General features: G+C 37.6%; 1 protein-coding gene across 5 annotated transcripts in view; it reads left to right on the top strand.

The window, feature by feature from the left end:
- ETV1 (ETS variant transcription factor 1) overlaps positions 1–27,807 on the top strand; it is a 65,408-nt gene that overhangs the window by 22,431 nt on the left and 15,170 nt on the right. For all 5 annotated transcript variants that reach the window (XM_010712722.3, XM_010712719.3, XM_010712721.4 and 2 more), the window contains 3 exons: positions 10,905–11,034; positions 12,555–12,743; positions 16,334–16,581. In XM_010712722.3, coding sequence (XP_010711024.1) covers positions 10,905–11,034; positions 12,555–12,743; positions 16,334–16,581 — 567 coding nt within the window. The remainder of the gene's footprint in view (positions 1–10,904; positions 11,035–12,554; positions 12,744–16,333; positions 16,582–27,807) is intronic.

Here is a 27,807-nt window from a genome sequence, read left to right as displayed (position 1 = left end):
GAAGTCCTGACTTTATGTTCCCAGAGGTAACCACTTTTGTCAATGGCTTCTTTGTTTCCCTGTTGAATTAGTGATAAAAACTTGTGAGCTGAGTATTATTGTTGACTCATTTCAATGGCCTGCAGCTTTTCCAATGTGAATTTGGTAGTGAACTTTTAAAAAGATGTAGGTTATTGATCATTAAAGCTGTCTTACTGATGAGCATTCTTGAAAATTTAGCATCCCAGTGTGAAAAACACAAATGCATTTGGAGTGGTGACAGTTTTGTTCTTCCATCGAAGTAAAACAAAAATCTCATTAGCTACCCTGAGTTACTGTGTACTTCTTTTATGAATGTGTACATGTTCTTACTAGTAAAGGCAGACACAAATTCAAAATAATTTTCTTGAAATGCAATTCTGTTCCTTATAATGCCTATCACTGAGAGTTGCTAAAATAAAATCATAAATAATCTTTTAAATCAGTTGTTTTGTTTATGCTATAGGGCTATCTGTGCAATCCATTGGCTTTTCTTGCTTTCACGTACTGTTCAGTAGTTAACTGACAGTTAGGCATGATTATCTTTAAAAATGATCTATTATTATGATGCTCATTTATTATGAGGATATTCCTATTTTACAAGGAAAGAAACTGATACACTGGTTAGCAATATCTGAAATTAGGCTTATACAACTGAGATACCTTCAAACTAGAATCAACTTTCTAACACCTGAAGTCGTTTAGGTCATGAACAAGTGTCAGAGACAGGTATTAAATCCAGTTTCTTTTGAAATCCAGCTGCAGGTACAAGGCCAGCTGTCTTCTCATAGGTGGTGTTCTTCATAATTCTGTGTCTGTGCATCCTTTTAAAACCCAGACCTGAAAACCCTAAATTGCTAATTTACCTGAAGTGGAAATTGTATGTGTGTAAAACGCTGGGATATTATCTCACTTGGATATTTTAGTAATGGAAGTTACATGGTACTTAGCCATTACCTCTTACAATTTAAATTAAGTTTTGGAAATTGCTGCAAATGGAAATCCTGTCCTCGGAAAAGCACACAGACCCTGACTTAGTGGCCAGCTTTCTTCCCATTTAACTTTATTGATAATTCCCAGGTAGGAATACAATTTAAGTTTTCTCCCAGGCCATTAAGACTTTCAAGGAGGATTTGCTTCCCCTTGCACCCTGCCTGGGAGCCCTTGGAGCCACACACATTATAAGTAAATGCAGAAGTAAATGCTTTGATCTCCCAGAACTGTAACATCGCAAACTAATGCAGGTGAATGGCAACCACGTTGTCCTGGGGGGTCTTGGAGGCTGCAAGTCCAGTATAAGGGATTAAAAGATTCTTCCAGTTTTTTATTTTCATTTTTATTTTTTTTCCCCTTACATTTATCTTATGCTGTCCACAGGTTTTACACCAATTGCTACAGATTCCAGCTGGTTTAATTTTTATGAGGTTACTGCTTCCTCCTTCAGGGAGCCCTAAGCCTCTGTTTATTTTGGGGGCAGGCAATCTCTTCCTCCTGCCTCACCTATTCTTCTCAAACATCAAAGCTAGCCAGTTTTCTCCTCCTAACTTAATCCTCCCTCTTTCCCTCCCACCAACGTTCTGCAAATTTCCTTGTATTATTCTCAGAGTTATTCAGTGTCTGGTATTTATCAGCAAGTTAACTTTTGCCCTGGAGGTCTGGGCAGGAGCCCTCAGCCCCTCAGGCAGTGCTTTCCCTTGGGCAGCCAGCAATGGAGCCTCACGGAGTCAACGTCTGAAAGGAAGGGAGAGTACTGCACGGAGGGGACTGTGTACAGCAGTGCTCATGACAGATTTCTGTGAGACCCCGCATTTGGAGGCTGAGAAACTGTGTCTGTAACTGCAGCTCTCACTGAAAAACAAAACAGAAAATAAAACAAGCCCACTTTCTGGACAGTTCTTAACTAGAAGCTGAAATCTTCTGGGGGTGGAGGAGGAGGGGGTCAGCTGGCCAAAATCTTGCCAAATCAGCCCTTTGCTTGGGGGTAGAGGAGTACAGACATCTTCTGATCCCATAAGGCAGTTCAGTCAGTTAGCAGCTGCCCAAATCAAGTATCAGTTTAGGCCTAAAGACCTATAGTACCCTAGCAAAGTGTTCACCAGCAGCCTGTTAAAAAGTTTGCCTTGTAATTGCTCTTAGGGTTTGAGGAATAACTTAACTTTGTACTGATATTTTCTGAAAGCCTCTTTCCCCCACCTTCCTGCTTTCTCTAGCCAGGTGGGTGGGCTTTTTATTTTTTTTGATAAGCAGAATGTATTTGCAGCTTCAATTTTCAACCTACATGGTCCTCTTAAATGAGAAGCCAAGTGGCTACAAATATCCAAATTATCTCAGTGGTGCCTTCAGTGCTGCCAGCATCAGAAAGCTGCAGGGGTACCCTCAGTAACTAATGAATATTTCAGAAATTGTAACTGCGCAGACAAGCAAATGAGGTGTATTTTGTGTGGAAAATGGGGATTTATAACATTGAAGCAGTTATTAAGCTATACAGGTTCAACCTCTAATATTATGCTCTCTCTGCCACCCTGGTTAGGAGCCCTTCACCTTCAAGAAAGCTGCATCCATTGCAGTCATGTAGGATCCTGGGTTAGCTAGCCATAAATAGCTAAACTAGCAAAAATTTTCCAGAGTCCTCATAGACTCTGAGACACAGACACAGTGCTTTTTAAAAAGCATGTTTCAGTTAAAGAATGGTTTTTATTTGCAGTTCTGGAGAAGGTTCTGGCAGAATTTCTTGCCTGAGAAGAGGCAGGATCATCATATTTAGGAGTCAGATAGACTGCTGCAGGGAAGAAGCATATATGTACCATATCATTATAATCTGACCACTTTTCCCCACATTCAAGTGTTCTAATGTAAATCTATTCTATGGATAGGGATGCAACATTTGCCACAATTTTGATGTGCTGTAGATATAACAAACCCATCTCTGTTCTCTGATTCAGCCTTCTTTTAGGTCTCACATGTTATTCTCAGAGGCTTTATATTCATGTCAGATCATAGTAAAGATAGGGAATAATTATGGTTGATACATAGCATTAACACTATCTAGAGATGAGCAATTCAATTAATTTAAATTTATTTTCATCAATACTTGTTTCTTATCTTTTAGTCCTTAATCTAGACTGCTTTGTGGTTTGATTTAAAAAAAAAAAAAAAAAAAGTTATTATTGCAAACAGGACTTGTTAACATGGGTGCATTATTGCAGGTCTAGAATTACCCAGTATCAGTTGTAGGAAAATGTGCTTTTATTTTCCATCTTGAAACTCTACAGTATTAAGCAGGAATTAATTCCAGCTTTCATACAGTTCATCTTCACTTTTTCCTATTTCGATTTCAGAATCAATATTGTTTTTCTTCTCACACTGTCATCTTAAAACACCTAGATTTTGAGAGCAGAATTCTACAATTTTGGACTGTCTTTTATTCTTCAATTTTGTCATCACTCTCCACCCCCCATGATCTAAAGACTGTAGTATTACGTAGCATTCTTGCAATGCAGCATTCAAGTAGATGGTTAATTGATATGCACAGTGTTGTATGCTTTAGACTGGAAGAGAAAATAAGCAATTTGCTTCTTTTTGCAGAATGAGTTCTGTTATTAAAGTGCATTTATAGTTGCGTATTTTCCAGTAAAGGTGACAGATTACTTCAAAGCTGGTATTTTCTTTTTGTTAAACAAGGTTCTCAAATAGATCCATCTTGCCCACGTATTCTATTCTTGCCAGTTGGCTTTGAAAGCTGGTGATTGGGCTCATCGTTCAGAACTAGCTTCCAAAAAATGAGGTCCCATGCTGTTTCTATCTATTGAGCTGGTAGGGGCTGGAAGGATCTGATCTGAAGCCAAGGCAAAGACTGAATTGATAGAATCATATCTAATACGTTTGCCAAGTACTGCCCAGTCGGGAAGTTCCACTTTCTGGGAAAGATTACCAAGACAAGGGGTGGCAGAGCATCCGTAGTGATACCAACTATCCTCAGATTTCCTTTCCTGAACTTATAGCCAGGTTCCCATGTAGGAAAGAACTATTTTTTATGTTGAGTGTATTTTTACACATTCACTTCCTGTTTCTCTCTTCTGCATGTTGCTTACCTATTTTCTCCTTACATACAAATATGTATGTAAAGAGGAAAAATCGTACTGCTTTTTATTGCAGCATTTTGCTTGTTTTGACTGTACTTAATGTATCACTGCAGAAGCATCCATGCACACTCAGTATGTTTGCTTCTGTTTGACTCTCTTTGTTCACACACACAGACACCCAAACATGCATGCATGCTCTGACTCAGGTGAGCAGTTACTACTCAGTGGGACAAATTCTCTGTTTTCCATACTTTCTGATTCTGTAGCTACAACCTTAAGATTGTAAGTAATGTCATATCAAGATCATATATTTCTTTAAAAAATAAATTGCATAGGGATATATTTCTTCTCTTTCCTGGCATCTTTTGTTTGTGAGATCCTGGCAGCTCAAGTCTCTTGTCTAAGTTCCTTGAAGCCTCTTGTCTAAGTTCCTTTTTTTTTTTTAACAAGCTGTTCTGAAATCACAGTGATAATACACATCTGTGAGTCAGATATCCAATTTGTCACCGACTTCTTCCAGTATAGGGCAGAGAGTGGGACCTAAATGAAATCCAGTTGACTGCAACTCAGCCAAGATCTGATAGTGGTGACTTTGATAGATCAGATGGTGGAGAACTTGGTGGAGTCTATGTAGATCTAATCTGCTCAGTTACTTTTGAAATAGCCTTGCTTGTCTTTGTAGCTTGTCTTTGTCAGAAACAAAAGGTTTTTTTTGCTATTGTCTGGCCAAGAGATTGCATATGATGAAAGCAATTGCAGATCTTGCCTTGATCCGTGATTGCAGTCTCTTGTCTTCAACCACTGCAGTCTTTTATACGTGCAGGCTTTCACTGAAAATCACTGGGCACTGTTTAACGGGAAAGACTCAGTTACCACCCTTAACTGTCTTTCTCTCCTCTGACCTCTCCTCACCTGTCATTTCCTCAGTGTGATGTTTTTATTTAAATTCTTGTTCCTATGCTGGGCTGAATGCTGCATTCAGCTGTAGCAGCAGAAACCTCCAGAGTATGAAGGAATGGTCAGCTTTGCCTGTTTCAGCTAATTCCTCCCATACATCCTGAAGATTACCAGTAACACTTTTCATCTTAGTATATAGTGGAAATAAATGGAGAAAACACTCTGCTTTGGCAGTCTTTTGTCTGATGCCTATTAAATGTTTGTTGAAATTCGGAGTGTATCTATCTGCAAAAGTGTGTAGCTCAAATCAAAATCCTGTAGAAATAAAGACTCAATAAATAACCTCTTCTGGAATGCAGAAGGCAGTTGTTTCATAGGTTAAATGCATATTTTTGAAACCTCCTTAGAAAGTATATATAAATTCTGACATTCCCACCTGGGAACCATGCAGGAAGTATTTAGTTTTTTTGTTCATTGCACTGAATGTGCAAATACCTATACTGAATGCACAGTTTAAATGGTAAGTTACTGTTACAGAGTTAGAGAATTTCAGGTCTCAGATGAGACCACAATATTGTGTTTGTCATTATTAGCAGACTTTAAAATAAATAAATAAGAGCACCTAGGGTCATTACTATTAGGTGAGAAGTAACTAGCGTTTTACCCTCCTGGATGAACAGTTCCAGATTTTCTGTCTTTTTTTTTTTTTCTTTATGAAAATGCCTACCTGTTATACTTAAAACATAAATAATTTCTCTGAATCATCAGGTGAGTGCTGCTCAGTTATACTGAGTGAGGAAAATTGCAAAAACACGTATTAGGGTCCCTGTCCTTAAGTGTATTTCAGTTTGCATTTTGATAGCAGTTTAGAAATGTTATCGCCTGTTTTGTCACAGACATAATTCACATCTTTCTTCAGGCACTGTAAACAAGAGAAATGGTTTAATGGCTCCATAAAAGGCACTCTGTGCTGATAGCTGAGATTAGACCCTTTAGTAATGGATTTTTGTGTGCTGGGGGAAGGGGAAGGCTTGGCAGAAGTAAATGTACTGGAAAAGAATCTCTGAGAGACTGATGTATCTGGAGTGCCTGCTGCATTTCTGCGTGTATTGGGAGGTGGATTTAAAGTGTGACAGTATAAGCTTTATCAGTACAAGGGCCTGCTCTTCTTGTTTTTGAAATTTTACTGAGTACTAACTGGAGTTACCCTGGTTAGTTCGGCACCTGGAGTTTTGGTAGTAATTAACTCAGAAATTTTTTCACAGCTTCTCTCTTTTTGTCTTGCTGTTATAAAAATCCCCTCTATTCAAACATGTTCATGAAATCTCTCTATATTTATGTTGCATATTATCAGTTTTGTCTCAGTCAATCGTAAAAATAAATCAGTTTATTTGCAAAGTTGGGTTTAGAGAGTGTGTGAGGCCATAAATTTGAAAAGCAAATCAAAAACGCACAGCAGAAATGTTCAAGGCATGCTGACTTCCAGTGACCTCTCTGTTGCATCCTTTTCTCTGCAGCTATGCAAAGTTCTCAAACTTAATACAGATGAATGTAGTATTACTTTCAGGGTCATTGAATTTAACTAACAACCAATTTTGCTGTTGATTTTATATAATAAATTATCCTGCAAGTGTTATAATAAGACATTTTTATCTTTTTTTGGTCTGTGGAATCAAGACCTGCTGTTTGTCAGCATCATAGAATTACCAGTATTGTTTAATGCCTTTTAAAAATATGTTTAAATCAGTTCTTCGCAAAGCAAAATCTGATTGTATATTGCATTCTCAGTAGGAACCTGAAGTTTGAAAATTTTAAAATATCTTTTTTTTACTGAAAGGAGAAATGACTTGCAATTTCATCTAAAATATGTGTTGTTTCTTCATCTTGAATAATCATTTTTTGAATAGAAAAGATTATGAAATCTTGGCTTTAATATTTGATGTAGAGCATTTCTTAGGCTTTCTCAAAAGAAGAGCTCAGTTCTGTCTGTAACGAGATGGTACAGTTCCTATTTGCCAGCCTAGGAAGCATGCAGAGTCTCCTCTAAGACAAATAGATTCCTTTTAATTTCAGAGTTGTTAATAATAGTATTCTCCTTGTAGGTTTTAAACTGGATGTTATGAGCAAAGTGTTTGCTCTTGTCAGCAGCATAATCCCCAGTCAAAGGAGTGCGGCACTTGAAAACAAGGGGTATCTGCATGTTCTGTGCAAGTTCGTTACATGGTGACATTGTCACTGTTTTGAGTAAAACCTAAGTACATAAAAACATTTAAAAAACACAGAAAGCTAACATAAGACTATACGTTCTGTATTGGATATAACATGCAAGCTCTCCTACTATGCAGATCTAGATAGATATATCAATACACGGTGAATATGCTATATGTATTACAGCATAATCAGTTGGCTACAGATGGTAGCAGTCCTTCTTGCCTTATGTCTGCATGTTGGCTTCAGAGACAGGGTCTGTGCTTTGAGCCTGTTCTGGTGAACAGGCCTGACTTTCCAGTGCTTGAGATGAGGTGTTGAAGTTGGCCATCTAAATACCAGTTGTAAAGTTGTTTACTTATCAAGTTGGGAAATAGTTATCTGTAAGTAATCACTTGGGATGAAATCCTGGCCCTTGGTCACTTCTTAAAAAGGTTGTTTTTAAGTAGAGTACCTATAACTGTAATAGGGTTGAGATTGTGTTCTGGGGTTAAACAAAATGAATTTACCATCAAGAATGAAGTATTGAGGAGCTGGTTGTTCGAAATGGCAATTTTTTAATTTGGATGCATTGGTAGCTGGGTGTGCTGTGCTAAAATTAGGTTATATAAATAAGCAACCTTGCTCTTATCAGAAGAAAACTGATAGAAAAAAGTCATATGAAATCCAGTTTAGCAAAGCCATGTATGTTTAAAAACTGTTTTAATTGGCAGTCTGTGAAATGAGTGCCATACTAAAATGAAGAGCAATGGATGAAGGTGGCAGTGATGATGTGAGGACCTGTTTTGAATGCTTGAAATTTTACTGTTGGAATAAGTCTGTCATCTTCAGCCACACTTCAGATGTGGTTTTAAAGGTCAAGAGGCATTTGAGAATGCCCTCCCAAAGCGTACCAAGTGTTTTTCCTTTCTTCCTCTAAAAGTGTACACTTAAAAGTTACAGATAAAGCTTAGCGTGGTGACTGTCAGGAGACTGCCTGAAGAAGGTTTTAAATTTTACAGCTACATTATCTTTCTGGCCATAGTTAAGATAAAGATCTAATATAAAATCACTTTGAACTATAATGCTTTCCTTAAATAAAATGAAGGCGTTCACCTACTTGATTTGATACACTTTACCCTGGCTTATAAAGCTGGGAGGAAGGTGAGGTAAACTTTAATTAAAACTACAGCACAAATGCCTCCTAGCACCGTGCCCTGTACCTTGCTAGGACTGTACAGTAAGCAAAATAAAAATGTACCTCGCAGCCGAGGCAGCAGGCTGGAGCCGTGTTCAGTGAAAGTAATTTAATTAGTGTTGATCATGACTCCAGATGATGGTGATTTGATAAGGAATAATTTAGTACTTAACAGCCTTTTACATGCACCAACTCCATGTGGGAAGGTAAAGCAAATTGCACAAAATGAATGTGCTGCTTTCACTTGTGCCTGTGCCAGTGAGCTGGAAAACTGCCTGTTAGCAGACGTTCAGGCTCTCAGCGCTGTGATGAAATACCCAGCCAGTTCTCCGTGCAGGGCTGTGGTGTGGGAGTCTCTGTACTCCCGTTATTTAAAAATAAATAAGGGAAGTAATTTTTCATAACAGATTAACTTTGAGGAAGTAGCAAAGTTAAAATAAAAAAAAATAAAAATAAAAACTCTAGCAGCATGTGGCCTTGGTGCAAACATGTGATACTGGCTTTAGAGAAGAGTCTTGTTACAGTTGTGGTTTAATTCTGTGATCCAAGTCGGGGAGCTTGCTGACCTCTGTGTCAGAGTCATCGTTCTGGAGATAGAGCTTCCATCCCACACTGAAACATGCAGCACTGCAGTGTTGTCTGACCAAGGCACGTGAGGATAGCCAGCAGTGAAAGTTCACTCATGAAAACCTGAAGCAAACAGGTTGGGGTCAGCCTGATTTCTGATGAGAGTGGAAAGCTGACCATGGGCTACAGATTGCTTTATTATTAAATTTCAGAACCTTTATTCAGGAGGTCCAAATGGTGTTTTTAGTGCAAGTTCATGTAATTTTATTCAGAAAGATTTCTTACTGTGATATTCACTACTTTTTACCTCTGTAAGTTACTGTGGTGTATTTCTGTGCCTGCATTACTCTCTTCTTTTACTACACAGTCTTTCCATGATGAATGACTGCTGTTCACCAAATATAATAACTGAGTAGAGGTCTTAGAGACAATTCTTGTGAGTTTTGTGAATATATGTGGGAAAATAATACAGCAACATCTTACACACTGTCTCAGCTTAGAGCTAACACTATGAGTTGTCATATATAAGCAGGTAGGAGACGACCTGTTTGGGAAAGAGTTCTCTGAACATCGCCTGGTTGCAGGAAGACCAGTGGCGAGAATCAGAAATCAAGGTCTAACACACTTGTAAATCAGGGTTTATTGGTTCTGTTGTTTACTTGTAGTGTTTCATTTACCAGTCAAACATGTCCATGTTTGTGCCCATGCAATGGTAAAAAATAGTCTGTAACCAATTGTCTTTCCTAAGGTCAGGTGTGAGGGAAGGGACAAAATACTACCTAGCAGTATATAACAGGGGCTTAATTTTGCACTGAAGATTCTGTAATGGGGTGCTGCAGTGTGTGTGGCTTCTTCCAGAGACACAAATGCTTTCGTCAGGCTGCAGTCTGATGTCCGAACTATGGTGTTTCAGTGATAACACCACAAATCAGTCATAAGAATTCCTCTCCAAACTCTAGGCTGCTCAGAGTCCAAAAATTGATTTGAAACCTTATTTTATTTAAAAATTGAAGGGCATGTTTTCACACTTTAAATATCTGTCTTTAGTCCTTTGTCTTCCTAGCCACTTAATTTAGATTTGCCTGTGTTAGGTGAAGTTTGAATTTTCTTCTGCTTTAATTTTAGTTAATGTTGGCTATGAATAAGGAAAGTTGGCTGGCTTAAACTAATCTGCTGGTTAACCTTATCTTTACCTTTGTCCTATTCCTTAATCCAAATCAAGTTGTGCTTCTCTTTGACGATGCATTTCTGCCATACTCCCTCTGTTCTTTTTGCTATATATAAAAAAAATAGGTAATTTTTTCTCCATTTCTTTCTATATCCCATTTCATGTTGACTTTGGTGAGGCCAGAATTTTATTTTGTATGTTTTCAAGAAAAATTACTGAAGGCATTTCTTGTGTATTTTTTCAGCTACTGCTTATAACTAAAGAAATATAATCACCCTGTTTCTTAAGTTTCATTACAAATTTGCATGTATTCTGTGGGACAAAAAGGATAATGGATCATATACTTTAGGCTATTATATGATAAATTTATTTTGGAAAAATTGGCGTGGCACTCATTGAAGTGACCTGCTATTGCATTTATAGATAAAAGCTACCTCACAAATATTACTTAGAAACATTTGGTGCCTGGGAAGTATTTTGCCTCTGACAACATTTACAGTAGCTAAGCCAAATATATGTGGGCTGTTATTTTCCTACTAATGAGATGGGATCCTGGCCATCATTCTATTAAACAATAAAAGTGCTAATAGCCAATGCAAAGGATCTCTGGTGTGTATTTTTCAGTTGATACCCAAAGAAATGCTTGAAATGTTTATTTCCTATATTGTTTTTAGTATTGCAATGGTTTAATTAATCATGTGTTTAATTAACAGTGTCTAGTTTACTTGGGAAAGCTCATTGTTAATATTGTACTTGGTTTTTAATTACATTTTCTTTCTCTTTCCAGTGGCTTTTCATGGTCTCCCTGTGAAAATCAAGAAGGAACCCCATAGCCCATGTTCAGAACTTGGTTCTGCTTGCAGTCAAGAGCAACCATTCAAGTTCAGTTATGGGGAAAAGTGCCTGTACAATGTCAGGTAAAGCAATCAGGAGTATGTCTACAGTGAGAACTGCTGGTTTAAATGAGGACTGACTAAAGAGTAATAAAGCCATAATAGAGATCTTATAAAAGTCACCTCTTCAGCAGATAACAGACTGATGAGATAATGCTTTTAGCTGATGAACACCGATGGTGTTGTTTACAGTTGTATGAAACATATAACCGCTTTAAAGCAGTATTTTTCATCGAAATGCATATTCTCCATTCCTTCTCCATGGGAGATAGCCAGAATTTTAAAACTGATGGTGCAAGCATGAAATGGAAGGAGTGTCTGGTTTTCCGTGAGTTGTGTTGAAAATACTTTCAAGATGCATTACACACATTAGGAAAGAGAGTAAGCTCTGTGTAACAGACTGGCAGATCTGAGCAGCACCTTAGATATTTGACATGTTTTGAATTGACATATGCCTACATTCAAGGATGACTGCAATTTGAAATAGTATTTCATTAGGATTTGCATCTTTGCTATCTTTTCAAAAGGAAATTGTCAATTTTTATAAGGGTAAACAGTAAAAGCTTTAATTATTCTGAGGGGCTTGATATGACTGCATTCTTCATTGATTTTCTTTTGGCTTGCACTTACATGTCACTCCTACCTTCGGTGTCAACAGCAAAGGGTTTCTTATTGACAATTCAGTCTATTTATATCTTTAAATTTGCTGGTGAGTTCTTGTTCACATTAATGTACTACCAAAACTGAAAGCACTTAAATCATTTGCATTAACTTTTTTTTTTTGTGGAAGAAAAGAAAAAAACAGACTGGCACCTTCACCAGTCATACAGGATTGGTTTTGATTACAAAAATCAAATGTGTGTATTAATGGATCTGATGGATGCTGGGGGATCTGACATAGGAAAGTGTGCAAGCTCATGCTTACTGTCCACTTCACATCTGTGTTTTTACTGTTTGGAAACAGGAATGATCAAAGTGCGCTCATGTCCTTTTCTCATTTGGGACATCTTCGTATTTGCAGGATTTGAACGTTATTTTTGAGAGAGAGGGGAAAAAAAAAAACTGTCAGGGGAGGCTGCTGACATCCTATGTGGGTAGCAAAGCCAGCATAGCATTGTTTTTCTGGGTCAGATCCCTTCCCTGTAGCTGCATTCATTGTTTTACTGTCTCAGTTTGTGATTTGTACAAGTTATAAAAAGAGTCTTGACAGGCACTGCCAGCTCTTCATGCTCTAGTCCAGGTGTTTTTACATCTGTGTATTTGTGTATCCCTTGTTAGAATGTCACTGTAAGACTGAATCCTTTAAAAGTACATTTCTAGGCTCCAGAGAAGAAAATGCTATGTTGAGCCACTTAATTCCAAAGTGATTTTTTTTTCTGTGCTCTTCTCAGTGTAGAGAGTTTCTCTTCCCTAAACTTAATAAGCTTAATAAAGTATCTGTAATAGAAAATCTGTATGTGATGCTTATTTTTTTCTCTCTTAATATGCTTCATGTGTTTGCTGAGAAAACAACCTGACCATCCTTCCTCTTGCTTTACTGATAGTGCCTATGATCAGAAGCCACAAGTGGGAATGAGGCCCTCCAACCCACCAACGCCATCCAGCACTCCTGTGTCACCACTGCACCATGCCTCCCCAAACTCAGCTCAGACTCCTAAACCTGACCGGGTTTTCCCTGCCCATCTCCCTCCATCCCAGTCCATTCAAGACAACAGCTTCCCTATGGACCACAGGTAAAATGCAAAACACATACAGTACCTGTCCAGAAGGCATTTCAGTGATGGCTACACATCTCTAATAAAGGGCAGTGCTGGCTTCAAGCCAGCCAAGTTCAGAATGTCAGAAATGTGTGTGTTGTTAAAAGAGTGGCACTTTGCTTGATGGATTTCAGTAGAAGTTGATCTTGGCACTGACAGAGTTTTAATAAGCTGGTTCTACTGTCTTGTGAGGGCAATTCACTTGAGGCTCGTAAGCCCCATGAGGTGATGAAGTCACTAGCAGACATGATCCTGGCTGTAAGTATCTTGCATCCTCCTAAGAAATGTACCTACAAAGAGATAAGTGGCTGTATTACGATGTTACAGCTTGAGAATATTCTTTGGAAGGGTGGATCGTTTTTCCAACTGCTTTTGAAATATAGCATTTCAAACAAACTAAGATGCCAACATAAACTGCGCTTAAATAACATTAGTCTGAGTAAAAGCCACAAGAGCTGGAGACTAGAATTAAAGCTTAAACTGTCCTTAAGTCACCCTGTTTTGTTTTGATGTTAGAAATCTCTAGACAACTGACTGTCTTTCCTAGCTCTGTTTTGCAACAAATATGCTCAGTGAATTTCCCTTATTTTTTGAGATCAGACACTTGTTTGTGGAATTCTATTCATTCTAACCATTGTTACAAGAACCTGTGTTTGCTGAATTGTGCAGTTTCTCAGAGCATTTTGCTTTTCAGCTATATATAGATATATAAGTTCAGGGACTTGTCTTAGTGCTTACAGCTTAACAAATTGTTAACGAATAGTTAAACTGTACCTGAAAAGAAAATCACAGATTTTTGGAGCATGCTTCTGCTCTAATAAGGGCTATTATCTCCAGGGATTTGTGCAGATCACTTCTGAAGGAGGTTGCTATGGTTTATATTGCTATTTTGTGCCCTACTAGGATAGTATTAAATATCACCAAGATTCCTATCAGCATGTCTAGCATTGAAGGAGCACTGAATTCGGCCCTTCAACTGCACTGTGTAGTTTTCCCCCCCTTCCACTGTGGTTTAACTAAGTTGACCCCTGGTGAAGCCAGGCTGCAGTTCTGATTGCAGGAGTGTGGTTGAATGTGTTTCTCTATATACACCCAAGTCATTGTGCATTGTCAGGAGACTGAAATCCCCCAAAGATAAGTGGATTTTGTGTAAGAGAGTATTTTACAGGTTTTTTTTAATTATTATTTTATTTAATTATTATGTTAGAGCCATTTGTGAAGAGAATACAGAAAATTTGAATGTCAGCCTGAATTTGAATGTTTGTAGAGGTTTATCTTTCCGTAACTGTAATAATTACGTAAGCTTTATGGGTTCATTACATTATTTTTTTTTTCCATGTCTTTGAAGTTCATGTTCTTTGGGAAATTTTGCACTTGTGCTTCCCTTCTGTGGTAAAATATCACATTTTTGTGAATATCAAATTAGCTGGGGTAAAAGTCTCCTTTTTCAACCTTTATAAAGAAAAGTACAATTGTAATGGAAGATGTTTTTTCCCCATTTTCTTCTTTACTTTGAATCTTCTGATCTGCTGTTGTTTGAAACAAATGTACACTTCATATTTTTGTGCAATTCAAATCTTCTTGATTTACAAGATGGTAGCTGTAATGAATGCATTCAGAAAATGTCATTTAAAAAAATGGTCTACCTATATAAGTTTGTATATAAATCTGTAACTACAAGCATATTTCTTTGGAACATGCATTGATGGTATAAGATAGAATCAGTATCTAGAAGATACAGCCCATACATCTTCATACTGGGCATGAATATATGAGAGATAAGTGGTCCTAACAAGTACCAACAGGAATCAAATCCACTTGTGTAAACAAATGACTTGATTCCATACAAAGCTTCCAGTACAACAAGTATTATTAACTTCCTTTGAGGCTTTGTGAGTGAGTCTGTTTCTTATTTTAACTTCAAGTTGCAATTTTCTGATTCACTCCTTGACAGTTCTTAATGATAATTTCTGCTTCTTTTTTTGGCTAATGAAAAAAGGAAAAGAGGGAAATGAATGCATTGCCAGTCAGCCGAACTGTTTCATAATACATTTGAGTTTCTAAGTTTATTTTCTGCAGGTGTAGGTGGAATTGTAGAAACCAATGGTACGGTGTAATATTCTTTGTACTGCAGAATAGAATATTTACAGCAACATTAAAAAAATTAATTTTGTCTCTAGTTCTACATTGTAATAGTTTCTATCCCTGTAGCTCCCACTGTATTTGTAATTAAGCTATGATGGTAAATATTTCTCAGACTAAGTTCACAGGAGTATTCTGAAAGATGTTAGGGTTTCAATTATTTCAAAAACATGTACTGCATATAAGATGATTTTCAAAGACTGTGTTATTTATGCAGTCAAAACCCTGCATTCTTCTTCATTTGCTCCATTTTGTCCAAGAGAATGTCGTGCTTTGGCACGAGCCAAAGTCAGTTCCACTGCAAAGTACAAGAAGCCAAAGAATGACCAGTTCTTCACTTTTGGTGTGACAATGCGAGACTTGCAGAGAAAGGCACTAGTTTAGTTTTTAAAAAAGAGAAATAATGAGTGGTTAATAGAGCTAGTAAGCACTTCGTTGCAAGAACATTGTTGCACCTGCTGTGGATTAGAAAAGACACAGTTCTAGTGGTGATAGTTACCCCCAGTCTGGTAATCTGTAGATCGCACAAGGTTGTGGGGTTTGTCAGAGCAGGGTGGGAAAATAGCATCCTTGTATTCTCTAGGCTTCTGAACCTGCAGATGTCCAAGTAATTACATTCAAAGCTTTTAGTGAAGAGAGCAACAAATGCAAGTTGATGCATGGAAATGAGGTTGATTTATAACTGAATTCTCAGATTTTATGTGTACTGAATAGAATTTTGGAGTAGTGAATGACAACATGGCCTGTGCGGACTTCTTCCTTCATGTAGAAATGATCATGGGAAGAAGTTGGGGCAGGAAGGAAATTCTTATGCTTTATTTCTCTTAGCAAAAGTCTGTACCCTATCCTTTTTCTGGAGTACTTAAATTCCCTTCTGAAGTGCAGTGCCACCTTTGCAGGTAGACCTTTGTCTCCAAGGGAACAGAACTGTATACTTTTACTCAAGCATGATTCCGGGAGTTGAGACAGACAATATTCTTTGCTTACAATGATTGTGTTTGTTGTAGTGGTCAGAATGGTTTCTATGTAACAGAACTGCAAGAGTAAATTAGAGTACAAGCAATATGCTATTCCTGCTCATGAATGAACAGAGAAATCCATGTTACTGTTGTAGTATAATATCAGTCTTTTTGCTGTTTGGCCTCCTCTGTTGAGAGATGTTGAAGGCAAGGAATATGGGGGTGGGGGCAGGTATTAGAGTTGGTATTAGTAGGTGGGGGGTTTATTTCTTTGTTTCTTGCTGTTCTGCAGCACTGCCATGATCATAATCCTGGTAGGGAGTGTTTAGCATTATCATAAACAAAATGTTTGCTACTGAGAAAGTGATAAAGCCATTCCCTCCTGCTAACCATAATCCGTGAAGATCTTTGTGAAATGGAATGTAGCTTAAGTCCTTTACATGACCTCTCTAACTTGTGTCCTAGATTTCGCCGCCAGCTCTCTGAACCTTGCAATTCTTTTCCACCTTTGCCTGCAATGCCGAGGGAAGGACGTCCAATATATCAGCGGCAGATGTCTGAGCCTAACATCCCCTTCCCGCCTCAAGGTTTTAAGCAGGAGTATCACGATCCAGTTTATGAACACAACACTATGGTTAGCAGTGCAGCCAGTCAAAATTTCCCCCCTCCTCTGATGATTAAACAGGAACCTAGAGATTTTGCATATGATTCAGGTAGGTGACACTCTCTTTTTTTTCTGCATAGTAAAGTAATAAATGAGTCCAAGGTAGTGCTATTGATGTTTTGATCACATTAATTGAAACTTGCTCTTTTGACTTTAAATGTCTCAAAGTAATTTATGTCCAGTGAGCCTTACAAAATAGTAAGACTGCCACATAGCACCATGTTCTCATGCCACTGTTTCCTTGTCTTCATCTGCAGGGGATTTCACTTCCTAGTACTCTTTGTCCAACCAATGTACAAATTAAAGAAGCCAGAGAAGAAAAAACTGTGGGTGTAGAACTGAGCTTTGCTTAAACAGGGTCTTGCTCTGTACTGTCTCATCTCTGACCTCTAAATTTGTGTGTTCCATTTTACGAGCTCTTTTATTTGCCTGCCAGAAGCAGAGGACTCTTTCTCCTCTTGCTTGCACTACCTTAAATCAGAAGTAACTCCACTGAGGTGGGGTTTATACAGCTATAAAACCAATGAAGGAGAAGAATCAGGCAAATTGGTGTCAGCTTCTCAGTTTGTGCATACTCCTGTGTTTTGTAGAGGTAGATAATCTGTGATACCAGGTTGCTGATGTAGAGAATACAGTATTGCTATTAATAATGTTTATTATTATTGTGCTTTTAGGGCAACCAAAATGGAGCCTTATTGCTCTATAGATAGTATGAAATAGAGGAGATGGTGGCCCATTTTGAGTAGCTTCTGGTCAGAAAAGATAAAAATGTGAATCAAGGGAATATTATTATTAACGTTAGATTCCTTTGCCACAATTTAAATATTTATATTGTATTTAGGAAAGGAGAAAGAAAATTAAGGAAGGAAAAATAGAGGTTAGTGTTGAGTTCCAAGTAAAGAGGAGAGGGAACCTGAAGGGTAGCATGGAGGTTATGCTGAGATTAGAACAGTGTGGAGCAGAATGGATGAGGTAAATGGGGTAAGCATCAACTTGGTAAGTATAGTGGTGTGAAAATGCTATCAAAACACGTCTTTCAGCTCCTTGATCACTGTCTCTGTTTTGCTTTATGTATGCTACACTGTTAAAGGGGGGGGAGGAGAGGTGGAACTTCAGCAAGTCCTTATGGTGCTCCTAGGGCAAGGTATGTTGCTTTTACCAGGCACTCTGCATTGGAGCAGGGAGAATGGATGACCCTTCATTGACTTCTTCTCTTCTGGGTATCTCCTGTGCTTTCCTCCTGGCTCAATCTCTGGCTAGATGCTTTTGCAGTTTTGTTTCGGCAGCTGCATGGCTGCTGAGTTGTGGTCTCCTTTGAAAGTTTAATCCATGACAAACTGTCTTGCAAATTGATAAAGTAGAAAATTTGTTTCTATTGTTTTTTTTTCTATGGTCATCTTAACATTACCTATTTAATAGAATATTTTGTGGCGACATTGGTGTAATGTGCCTGTTTTAGGATTGATCTCCATGTTCATACAGGTGATTTTGGAAAGTAGAGCTGCTTTTGCCTTTCTTATTCTTCACAAACAAAAAAACAATCCTTAGATAAATTTGCATGAGGCATATACAGGAAGGGACTAAGAACTTCAGAACAGAAGTATGACAATATGAAAATAGGTTTAGCTTGTAAGACTGAGATCTTGAACTAAACCTGTTCACTGATGAAGGTTCTGAGATAATGTGGTTCTGGCAGTCTTGTATCTTTTGTTTTAGAGAAGAGCAGGGGAGAGACTGTCTGCAAAGTTAATGTGGCTGTGGATAATAAATAGGGGACTGCAGCTTCAGGCACTGCCAGTCCCCTGCAACCTTCACAAGCACCGTTATTCATCTTTCTAAATTAAAGGGTGAAAAAAGGCTCTTTTGTAAGCATGCTTCATATTTGACTGTGAAGTGGGATCGCCTTATTGCATGCTATTACTTTGAGCCTGGGTTGTCTGCTAGCATCCGTCTTTCCTTGGAATATTCTTCATGACAAAAAAGCAATTTTGGTTCTGAAAAGAAGATGTGCATAGTTGTGTCCAATCCTATCATGCTTTTTTTTTTTTTTTTTTTTTTTTTGTGCCAACAAGAACATTTCACTTTTTAGTAATGACATTTAAGCAAAATTGTTGTTTCTTTTGCAGATGAATAATTAGTTTTTAAAAATGTAATAGCTGTGTAACCAGTGGTCATGAAAAATTAATCTGTTGGTATCAGGAAGTACTTTTATTGGCCTCAGAATCACTGCATTTAAGTTGACACATCTGTACACTCCATAAATTGCAGTCAACAACTGTGGTCTGTTGATATTTTGTCTTGTTACCATCTGTTCTCTAGAAGCCATCATTTTCCATCCTTGCTAAAAGTACATTAAATAAGCCCTTAGGAAACATAATGTATTTGTCACTGAATCATTGATTTCATTTTTTCGCCTATGGATGTTCAGGAAAGGAGGAATGCCAGAGTGAAAAGTCTTTTTTTTTTTTTTTTTTTTTTTTTTGCATGCTATTTTATTGCAGCTCAGATAAGAATATAGAAACATATTTAAAAAGTTCATCGTAATACACTAAGATGTTCCTTTTGGGATGTTTTTGAAAGGGCCTCATAAAAGTTCATTGCTTTTGTGCACTATACTTTTATACTTTGTGGGAGGCTGGTGAATAAAAAGCATTATTATGGAATGATTTTAACTCTATTAAAACATGACATTAATTATGACATGGGAAATGGCAGATCAATTAGTTGTAATTGTAATTGCAGGTATGCAATTTCTACTGCAGAATGTTTGAGATAATGGAAAAAGAAAAATGTCAACAAAGTATAAGTCTTCCTTATCTATCTACACTTCTAGAAGTCAGAGTGCATCATATACATTCAGTCAGGCATTTTCTGCTACTAATTTTTTTTTTTTTTTTTTTTTGGCTGCTTGTCACAGGTGTTAGTCTTGATTCTATATGTAGTAAAGAGCTTGTAGGACTTTGGGATTTTATGTCATTAATGTTTGTTTACAAGAATTAATAATGATCACTTTGGTATTGTTAGCACTACTACAATTCAGTTCATGTATTCAGTTATTTAACTGAAAAGGCCAAACTTGAGCTGCTCCATCTATTCTGAGCTTTATTTTGAAGCAGGACCCTTGCAGATTTAATCCTTCCTATTTTAATTAGTGTACTCGCAAATATACTGTGTTACTACACCATCCATGTAGGTTAATATTAAAAATGTTTTGCAATGAAATCTGAAATTGCAGATTAAATTCTCGCATTTTGTTTTACCTGATTGAATTAGTTATTTTGTTTGTTCTTTTCTGCCTATGTCTTTGACTAAGAACTTGGAAATTTTTCACCTGTTAGTGTTAGTCAGAGATAAGTGGAGGAGTTACTGCTTCCATATAGTTATTACTGATTGGTAGAAATTATCTGTTGATAGAGAAGCATGCTAGAGGCATTGATAGGGCTGATCTTGCATCTCAGGGTAGTCTCACAATTAATACATCAGAAATGACTCTTGAAAATTAGGGTTCTAACCCTGTTGCTTTGAAAGTTTTCTTCTGAGTCACATTACTTACATAATAAACTATCAAGACACAATTACGAGGTTCTGTGTGTTGCTCTCTGCATTGCTTGTCCCTCAAACTTCTGAGGCCTCACAAATGATGGATACCTTTGGCACTCAAGAATGGGCAGGAGGGATGAATGGAGACTGAGACACATTGGTTATTCACCTACTTATTTTGGGTGCCCAGCTATGACTGGAAAATTCTTAAAGAACATTATGTATTACGTTAAGTTCAAGGCTTAGCTTCAAGTGACTTCCTTTGAATTTCTAGGTGAAGAAGTACAGGGACATCAGACAAAGCATCACTAAAGTAAGGTAACAACTACTTTGGCAAACCTTGGGGCTGAATAGCCTTTGTTAGGTCCTGAATTTGCCCATTCCACTGTATTAATCTTAAGGTCATCTTTTCCTTTCTTGAAACGTTCTACCTCATTAATGGCAGAACTTCTAGCCTCTAACAAATGAAGCAGAGGCTCCACCTGCAAATCTGTTCACTGCACTGCTCTCCCTCCCCCCAAAAGTCTTGATTTGTTCAGCCAAGAGGCAAGAGTCCTGAGTCAAAAGGCCATATTCATTAGCAACAAAGCAGTTGCATCAAAGTTGCCCAGAAAGTTGTAATTATGACACTTCTTAACCACTAAAGTTTCCTTGTATTGGCGTAGGATGTTGTTAGCATTCTACCATCCATGTTATAAATACATATTTACCTAATGACTGGGAACAAATGAAAAGCAAGAGTCCTTTCAAATACCTGATGTGGTGCTCTTTGAAAAGCAAATAAATGCAAATTAACATGGAAAAAGAAAAAGATCCCTAGTAGCACATTCTTCCCTAGAGATCAGCTGACATCTATTGAAATGTAAGAGTTGTAAGAACAGAATTAGAGAATGTGTTGAATTAAAATTTCAAGGCAAAAATAGATTTTAAATGTGTTTCTTGGAAGTATATCTGTTTGCAGATTTTTTTTCTTTACAACAGCTGGATATTATATTATACCTCTTGCAGATACACTTTAGAGATTTGGAGATGCTAGTATGAAGGAAAAAAAAATCTTAGCTGGCAGTCAGAATCGTTGCAGATTTGCAGGATATTCTCTAGTGCCTTGACCAGTGCAGCATTTAAAATGACAACTCACAGTGCTTCTACTACTGTCTTTAATTATATTGGCTAATTTTTGTACAGTGCTTTGAAAATGTAAAGCACTGTGTGAGTGCTAAGTATTATTACTACAATTATTCTCTTGGGAGATTATTTCACAGACTAATAGACTTCACAGTTAAGAAATATTTCTTGATAGTAAGCCTAAATTTTCCCTTTGATCAGTCTCATTCCACTGCTCATAGCTGCAACTCTTTGGCTCATCCTAAACAATTCCTTGGTATTAATGTACCACCTCTAAATCTCTGTAGACAGTTTGCATGCATACTCTTAGCCTGTCTGTGTGACTCATTGAGATCTTGCTGCATAAATCCTCTAGCTGCTTAATCTTTCCCTCAAAAATGGAAATTCTCTGTAGGTTTTTTTTTTTTTTTTTTTTTTTGGTTGGTTGGTTGGGGTTTTTTTTTTTTTTTTTTGGTATGTGTTTTGTTTTGTTTTTTTTTAATTTTTTTTTTTGTAATGCTACAAATATTTGAAGTACTTTCAACATAATTTTATAAAACACAAAAAAGAACTAACCTCACCCTTATCCAGGATGTGATACTTCAGTATGTGTATCTCAAAATTGTAACTTCTTACGACCTTAAAAAAATTCTTTTACACACTGCAATTGTTCTGAATGAAAATCTGGATTGGATAAAGGCAGAAGGGGATAAGGGCCAGAGGTTTGCTCTCAAGTTCAGTAATTTTAAGAAGTCTCCCCTCGTTCTTGATTTTGCTGTTTTTCTGAGTCTCGTTTCTGTGCTTTAAAATATTTCACCCTCTGGTTTAAGGGGCTTGTCTTTGCTGTGTTGTTTTGGTGAGTGAGCATGGGTTTCATTCAGTTAAGCTGCGCTGCACTTTGTACTTGCTCCTAAAAGGCATAAACACAAATCTGCTGTTGGATGGTACAACAGTAGAAAATAATAGCATATGAAGAAAGGAACACGGGAAACCTGGACTTGGGAAGATCGCTGTGGCAGGCACAATGTTAACTTTTCTCTTGCTTCATATCTAACCGATTGCCTCTGCTCAGTAATTCTGTCTCAAAGAAATCTGTAGTTACACTAGAATTAATTTTGTAATGTTGTCTTTATGGACAAACGAAAATCTGAACACTAAGTTTAGAGCATATAGGCAGGAGGCCATACATCTATTTCATTTCAAAGCAGACAGTATGATCTGAAAAATTGTCCGGCAGTCTGTTTTTTCAAAGAAATGGATAAATATCCTCTAAATCTACAGTTACAGTAAGTGGCACTGGCTAATGATTTGATTTGAGGATTGAGAGCACAGTCTGGATTTACTCTTTGTGCATTAACGCAGGTCAAATGGACACAGGCTGCATTTTAAATCAGTAATGGAAGGCTGAAGCCTGCCTTAAACCAATCACATCAGCCTTACCCAAGACCGATTGATCCCGGGAGACCGAGCCCTGTGAGCACAGCTTTTATATGAATGGACTCTGTGCAGCCTGAAGTTTCATTCATAAAATGGATGCTGAAGGGGGGGAAAAAAAAACCACACCAAACCCTGGAATGTCCATTTATGCAGAGCTGAAGGGTGTAGTGTTCCCTCAGCTGCTGCTTTTGCCAGTTGCCTTAAAGTAATGATTAATGCTCCTTGGCCGTGCCTGCCTGTAACCTGACACCATTTATGGCCTTGGTGTGTTTCTAATGTATAGTGAATGAGAAGGCTACATTCTCAAATCAGAAACATAAACAGGAACTGGTTGGTCTGAATTCCATTCAAATATGTCACTTCAGCCGTGCAGTGTTTGTCCAACTTCAATTCTACAGGCAGGGGATGGAACGGGAGAGAAAAAGCAACACAGACGTTTTTTTTGCTGTAAAATTACCAACGAAAGGAGAAAGGGGACCCAAAAAAAAAAAAAAAAAAAAAAAAAGCTGCGTTTTGTTGAATTCAAAGGGAAGCAATGTTTAAAATACATTTTACAGTTACTGAGGTTAATAAAAGCAAATACGTGATTTTAAAGTACGCTCAAATGATTGGTTCCATGTGGAATTTCATTTCAGTGCTGAATGTATGAGCCTTTGTTTTCCTGTTCTGCCGTATAAAAAGTTACACATCGCCCAGACAGGCTGTTGACATCTGGTCTCAGAAAATGCATTAGATGCTGTCATAGATCTAAAAACCAAAGTTGTGGAAAGGAAGCTGTTTGCTTAAGGTTTTCTTTCTGTGTGTGATAATTGCACTTAGAATTGAGCTGTTAGGGCCCAACCTGGTAGATTTTTATCAAGTGAAATGTAAGAAAATAAGAAATATTAATTAGTAATCTTTTAGAAGGAGTTGTCTTTATCTTTGAGTGCACATACTTGTAGCTGTTTTTGTTTGTCATGGAGGTCAGGAAAACGAAGAACAAAACCTTCAATTCTGAATGTTTTTAAGTAGCATAATGATTTGGGGAAAACAAGCTTAATTTTCAGATGGATTTTTACAGGAGACACTGATTCATTTTTTTAATCTTTGTAACTTTCTTGCATTTACATAGTCCATGCTGCCCTTGCTAACGAGAAATTAATGCTGACTTTCATTTTGTCAAGATTTTACCAGTTTGTAGTACTGTGTTGTAACAGTGTAGTTTTTGAGAGGGTAGTGTTTTCATAGGTAATTGGACTAAAATCCAATCTACCAGCATTTGAGTTGTGAACATGCGCAAGTGAGTTCTGTGTAGGAAGGCTGTCATTAGTTTTTGTATTTCTACATGAATTTATTTTTGTGCAGAGATGTAAGATTTCAATGTGTTGTGCACGTTTTGTATCAGAAAGAATCATTCGGTACATCTCCCTGTGCAACACAGATCATGAACTTTCCTTAGCTGTGATCGAGCTTGAAGAACTCCCATTTCTTCCTGAAATGCTGTGTTTTGTGTCTTGCTCTTCACCTCTGAGCTGGTCAGAGCCTCTCAGTGGCTGTAACAGCTGCTTTCCACCATGAGGCTGAAAGGGTTTTGGTGGTGGATGAAGCGTTTCTTTGTAAACAGTTTGTCAGCACTCTTGGAAATTCATGAACAGAACAGTTATTTGCAACATGATTGTGATGTTACCAAGTTTGAGGCCAAAAGTATGATGTGTTCTAACTTGATCATTTTGTTTTAAAAAGGCTACTTTTGTCTCTGCACTCAGTAGAAATCTCTCCCACTGCCCCGGCCATCTCTGCATGTACCAGAGAGGAGCCTGCACAACGCAGGGAAGGAGCAGGCAGCATGGGCTGGTCAGGCCTAGTGGCAAGGTTGGTCTGGCACATGTTGCAGCACCTGAAGGCTTTGTGCCTGTCCTCCTGTGCCCCATGGCACCAGTGAGAGCCTGCACGTGCTCTATTTCTTGCCCAGAGGAAGAAAAGTAGCACAGCATATTAAAGTGTATGTGGAAATATACCAACTCTGAGTCACTGAAATAAGAGCCAAGGTGCCTTCTTTTTTCAGACCGCACTAAGGACAATTCAGAAGGATATGGTATAAATTAAGTTATGTGGGTGGCTGTGTCCACTGCAAGTAGAATCTTTTCAAACATTTTTGAGAATTGCTTCTGTTGTTAATATGGCTGCGTTGGTAATAAAATGTAAATCAAAGAAGTTAATGAGCAGCAGTAGGTGGGCTCCAGTTTTGGCGCCATTGGCATTTGCAGCAATACTGATTTGGCCTACGTGCACCTGCTGAGCCTTGGTCTCTGCCTCTCTGTGATGCAGCACCTCATGTCACACTCTGCTCCTTCACATGTATGTGGGCCCTGCCCCCGGCTTCCAGATCTTAGAATGCTGCTGTTAAAGTGAACTGAAAAGTAGTTCAGAGTGAGAGCACAGTGTGACAACTTGTTCTTTAGTGAGGAAAGCTGTGTAATGTCAGAGTTGGAGGAGCAGCTGAAGAGGAAATCCTGATTCAGGTCCCCAGTTTCTGCTTCATTCATGAGAAGAAAGTTAAGTTGCTTCATCCTGATGCTTGAGGAAGCTTAATCTTCCCAGCGTCTTCTCTGGCAAGAGACGGGCAGAAAATAGTTTCTGCTCAGGGTGTGATCGTGGGTCTGAAACCTGGTGCTTGCTTCTGAATAACAATCAGAAAAGGGGATTTAAAAGTTTCCTACTCAGTTACAGTTACACAAGGCTGTGACAGCCTAATCCTTTAAATTCTGGCATGGTAATTAACATGAAATGCTTTCTTACCAAAGTCTACTCAAGTGCCTTATTCAATGATTGCATCTAGAACCTGTGTTGACTGAATTTGGCAGCAGATTTTTCTCACCCTGTAGAGATCTGTTTGGGCTTTTTCTGCTTTTTTGCTTATTTCTAGTACCTTCTCCGTGACATTTCCAGGGGCAAAAGTACTTCTGCAGTGTCTACGTTACAGTAATTTTAAAACAATACCTCCTAGAGAAAAGATATTTCAGACCAACATGATAAAATGTCACCTGTTATGTTGTTGCTATCAATAGGAGCAATAAGAACGACCTCTAAATATTTCAGATTAGCTATAAAAATAAATATATTTTTTTTGTCTCCATGTTCTTTTAATGACAAGAAAACTGTATTCCGCTGTTCTTGAGATGTTGTAACTTCACAATATGAACTAGTTCACTGAAAGTCTGAAGCAAGAATTTTGCATGTCCTAAAGCCAGGCACTTGTTTCCTCAAAGGCTAAAAATTGCTGAAAGGTAGTCAAACCAGTCACTCATATGCTTACATTCTTCTCTGGCAGTTTTTTATGTTCACTTCTCTCTCATTTGTTGTCTTGAAACAATGCTTGAAGAAGAAGAAAACATATAATTGCTCTGTAATTTCTGTACTAAAATGTTTTCTTTTGAAGTAGCTCTGTTTAGTTAGTAAAAATACTTCTGGGTTTTAGTCAAGCATTTAGTACAATTTAAAACTGCAATACTAAATTTCATTGGTTGGACTTTTTATTAGATAAGGTAGAAATGAAAGCAGCAGGCAATTTAATTAGCAGTAATTTTTCTGGGCAAGTCATTACTTTGATGAACTTCAGAGCAATGTTTATGGCTCCTAATTAACCATGTTAGTCATTTGATTGAATAATCACTTTGGAAATGTTTCTACAATTTGATTAGAGTCTGACCCACTCTGATAGTCATAAATTAACTGATAGCACTTTAGGATAACAAGACTCTAGCTACTTTACGAGAAATAAACTTGCCTGCTGTATTTTTCAGTCCTCTGTGGACTGTTTAAGTGCAAGCTAACCAAAAGATTAAGTAATGTTGGTAGAAACAATGCTTGTCTTAAAAAGACTCCAGATGTTAATTATAATTGACTTTAGGAGCATGAGAGATGAAACCCCAAGCTGGCTAAAAATGTAGCTTCTTAAATGCATACATAATTCTTTGTTCTGTGTACTCTGCTGTATCAATTTGCAAGAGTGGAGTTCATGAGTCAAAAAGGGTTTTGCTGCCAATACTAGGGAATTTTTACCTAAAATAGAAAATAGCATCTGTTTCAGTTCTTCAGCTTCCTCTTTTTTACGTAGATTTTTCCATTCTCCTTAAAACTCAGTCTGCTTGTTAAGATGAGTGATTCTTTGCAGGTGAACCACTACTTGTAGCCTTGACTTCTAGTCTACAGAGCTATACTTGACTTCTGTGATCGCTGAGTTGTTGAAACGTATGGCTGCTCAGAATAGCTGTCTGAGACATTTGAAAGCAGGCATGCACTGAGCATTTCATTGAGAGGTGGTAATGAAGAGTTTGGCACAGATGTTCAGGAGAAGCCAGGGACTGTTGGAGGGAACTTATTGCTGTCCCGTGTTTCACTTGTTTTGTGCAGCCATTGTAAAACCTTATTTTCTTATCCTGCCATATCTTTGATACTCATCACTAGTCAGTGAACAGTGAAATTTGGAATAACATTCTGGAAAAGTTTTTAGGCAGTGTTGGAAAAATAATGTCTGCTCTTTCAACCACTGTTTACATCTCTTAGAGTTACAAGTTACTGGTAGCAGATTGCATACGTTAGGGTAGAAGTTTATCACGAGATCTAATACACTTAGTTAAGCAAGACTTTTGATATCCATGAAGTGAGTTAAATGTGATCTAAAAGGGCAAACATGTATGGTTTATTTATCTTTGCAAGTCCCTGTGCACAGATTGTTTTTCCCATGTGTCTTGCACTGTCCCTAACAGCAAAAAAACATATAAAGAATATAATTTTCATTAATTTTTCTATGTTGCTTTTTTTTCTTGTCATTCTTCCTGCACATTTGAGTAGAAGTGGAACAGAAAATAGTTTTTTGCATTACTTAGAATATGTACACTATCTATTATTTTAGGAGGTTTCTTTTTTTTCTTAAGAATGCACATCCACAGGTGGAGGATCAAACTGGTGTAGCTGAATTCCTATTTAAATGCATAGCAATTCCAGAAAATTTCTTCAACTTTCCAAATACTAAACCAGAGTCTAAAAACCAATAGCCTACTGCAGACTGACCTTGACATTATTTATATTCATGATACTGTATTTCTAGAGTTTTTAAGTGTCTAATGTGATTGGTAGGGCAGGTTTATCTGTGTAATTGATTAGAAATGTTGTGTTGAATTAGTTACAAAGATGGATATACAAGAACAGAGTT

This window comes from Meleagris gallopavo, chromosome 6 (genome assembly GCF_905368555.1).
Source record: "Meleagris gallopavo chromosome 6, MGAL_WU_HG_1.1, whole genome shotgun sequence".
NCBI lineage: Eukaryota > Metazoa > Chordata > Aves > Galliformes > Phasianidae > Meleagris > Meleagris gallopavo.
The sequence above is the reverse complement of the archived record's forward strand: the minus strand, read 5'-3'. Positions and strand labels throughout refer to the sequence as shown.